Raw genomic sequence first — 1,789 nt, 5'->3', positions numbered from 1 at the left:
AGCAGCGGGTCAGCGCGGCGGCGAGGATTACCGAGGCCGGGATTTCCGTCGGGCGCGGATTAGGAGCCAGCGGAGCCTCTCCTGAGTGGATCTGAGGGGATTGCTGCTCCTAATCAATGTAAATGAGGCTCCCCCAGGGCCACCCTTTACGGCATTAACGAACTAACGGGATTAGCCAGAGCAGGGTGAGAAATCCTGGCTCCGAGCTGCCGCGCGTGCCAGGGCCGTGGTGGGCGGCTGCGGTGGGTCGGCTCTGGGCTGCTGGAGGCACGGAATGCCAGGGAATGCCGGGGTTCCGTGCATACCCAGCGGCTGCATGCCGCGGGGACCGTGCTGCCTGCAGGACCCCGATGCCCCTCTGGGTCTGTCTGTCCATCGCGCTGTGTCTGTCTCCTCCTTGAGGCTGCTGGCACATTCCCAGCAGGACCTGGCAGTGCCGTCACGTGTGCCTGTGCTCTTGCCCAGCCCACCCGTGCATGTGGCTTGACAACAGCTCTTCTCCCACCCCAGTCCACTCGTGCCCCCGGGGATGTCGATTCTGCTCCACAGGTCCGTGAGGCTGCACAGCCCCGCTGCGTCGGGGGCTCCGCACAGAGGCTGAGCAGGGGGTGCCGCTGCTCCTGGAACCCCCACTCTGCAACTCGCTCCTTGTCCAGCCTCCGGGTCCCCGTGGAGGAGGGGGATGGTGTCTGGGGAGGTGCAGGGCGTGTCTCTGACCCCCCCATCCCCTCCTTCCCTTGCAGCCTGCGGCGGGAGGGCTACACAGTGCAGGTGAACGTCAACGACTACCTGGACATCTACTGCCCGCACTACAACGCCTCGGTGCCCGAGCACCGGCTGGAGCAGTACGTGCTGTACATGGTGAACGCGGAGGGCTATCGCACCTGCAACACCAGCCAGGGCTTCAAGCGCTGGGAGTGCAACCGGCCCCACGCGCCCCACAGCCCCATCAAGTTCTCGGAGAAGTTCCAGCGCTACAGCGCCTTCTCACTGGGCTACGAGTTCCGCGCGGGGCAGGAGTACTACTACATCTGTACGTGGGGGCGCCGGGGCGGGACCCCCACAGCCCCCCCAGCCCCGGCCGGGTCACCCCGTGTCCCTCCCTGGGTTGTCCCCCCACCCTGTTGGGCCCCTCTGCACCCCCAGCAAGGACCACCCCGCACAGCTGGCGTCCCCCTGCACCTCCCACAGCTGGGCAGCTGTTCCCCCCTCCACAAGAGTGGGCACCCGGAGCTTTGGGATGGGGGTCTGGGAGGGGTTGATGGTGCGGGGGGGGTGCATGATGTGTGGGAGAGATGGGAGCATGGGGAAAGATGGGGGACAGCATGGGTGTGTGGGTGGAGGTGCTGGTGCAGGATGGGGGTGCTGGGGGGTGATGATGTAGGGTGGAGGATGCAGGATTGGGGTACTAGTGCCAGATTGGGGTGCTGGTACGGGCTGTTGGCACAGGATTCGGGTGCTGGTGCAGGCGTGGGATTTGGGGTGCTGCTGCATTACCCCAGCCCAGAGCACACCCCTGGGCAGGACCAGACACCCCCATGCCCAGACCCACTGCACCTCGGGGTGCCCGGGGATAGGGTCACTGCCACGGAGCCGCCCCCAGCCCTCTCTTGCTTTGCAGCCACACCAACACACAACCACCGCCGGGCCTGCCTGAAGATGAAGGTGTTTGTCTGCTGCGCCTCCAGTAAGTACCTCTGTGCCCACCCTGGGGGCTGTGGGCGAGCGGGGGGCGGCGTGGCCGGCTGGCAGGTCCCCTCTCCCTCCCTGGGGGGGCTGCAGCACAGGG

General features: G+C 66.6%; 1 protein-coding gene across 1 annotated transcript in view; it reads left to right on the top strand.

Moving 5' to 3' along the window:
- The window catches only part of LOC115307904 (disintegrin and metalloproteinase domain-containing protein 15-like), a gene marked incomplete at its 3' end in the record, with an annotated part of 36,318 nt that extends 34,631 nt beyond the window's left edge, over positions 1 to 1,687 (top strand). Inside the window, exons 10-11 of the mRNA XM_029964044.1 lie at positions 744 to 1,033; positions 1,622 to 1,687. Of these exons, the coding sequence (XP_029819904.1) occupies positions 744 to 1,033; positions 1,622 to 1,687 (356 nt within the window). The remainder of the gene's footprint in view (positions 1 to 743; positions 1,034 to 1,621) is intronic.
- Between the last annotated feature and the right edge of the window lie 102 nt (positions 1,688 to 1,789).

This window comes from Manacus vitellinus, unplaced genomic scaffold, assembly GCF_001715985.3.
Source record: "Manacus vitellinus isolate BGI_N305 unplaced genomic scaffold, ASM171598v3 scaffold_106_pilon, whole genome shotgun sequence".
NCBI lineage: Eukaryota > Metazoa > Chordata > Aves > Passeriformes > Pipridae > Manacus > Manacus vitellinus.
This window is presented reverse-complemented; position numbering and strand designations above follow the sequence as displayed.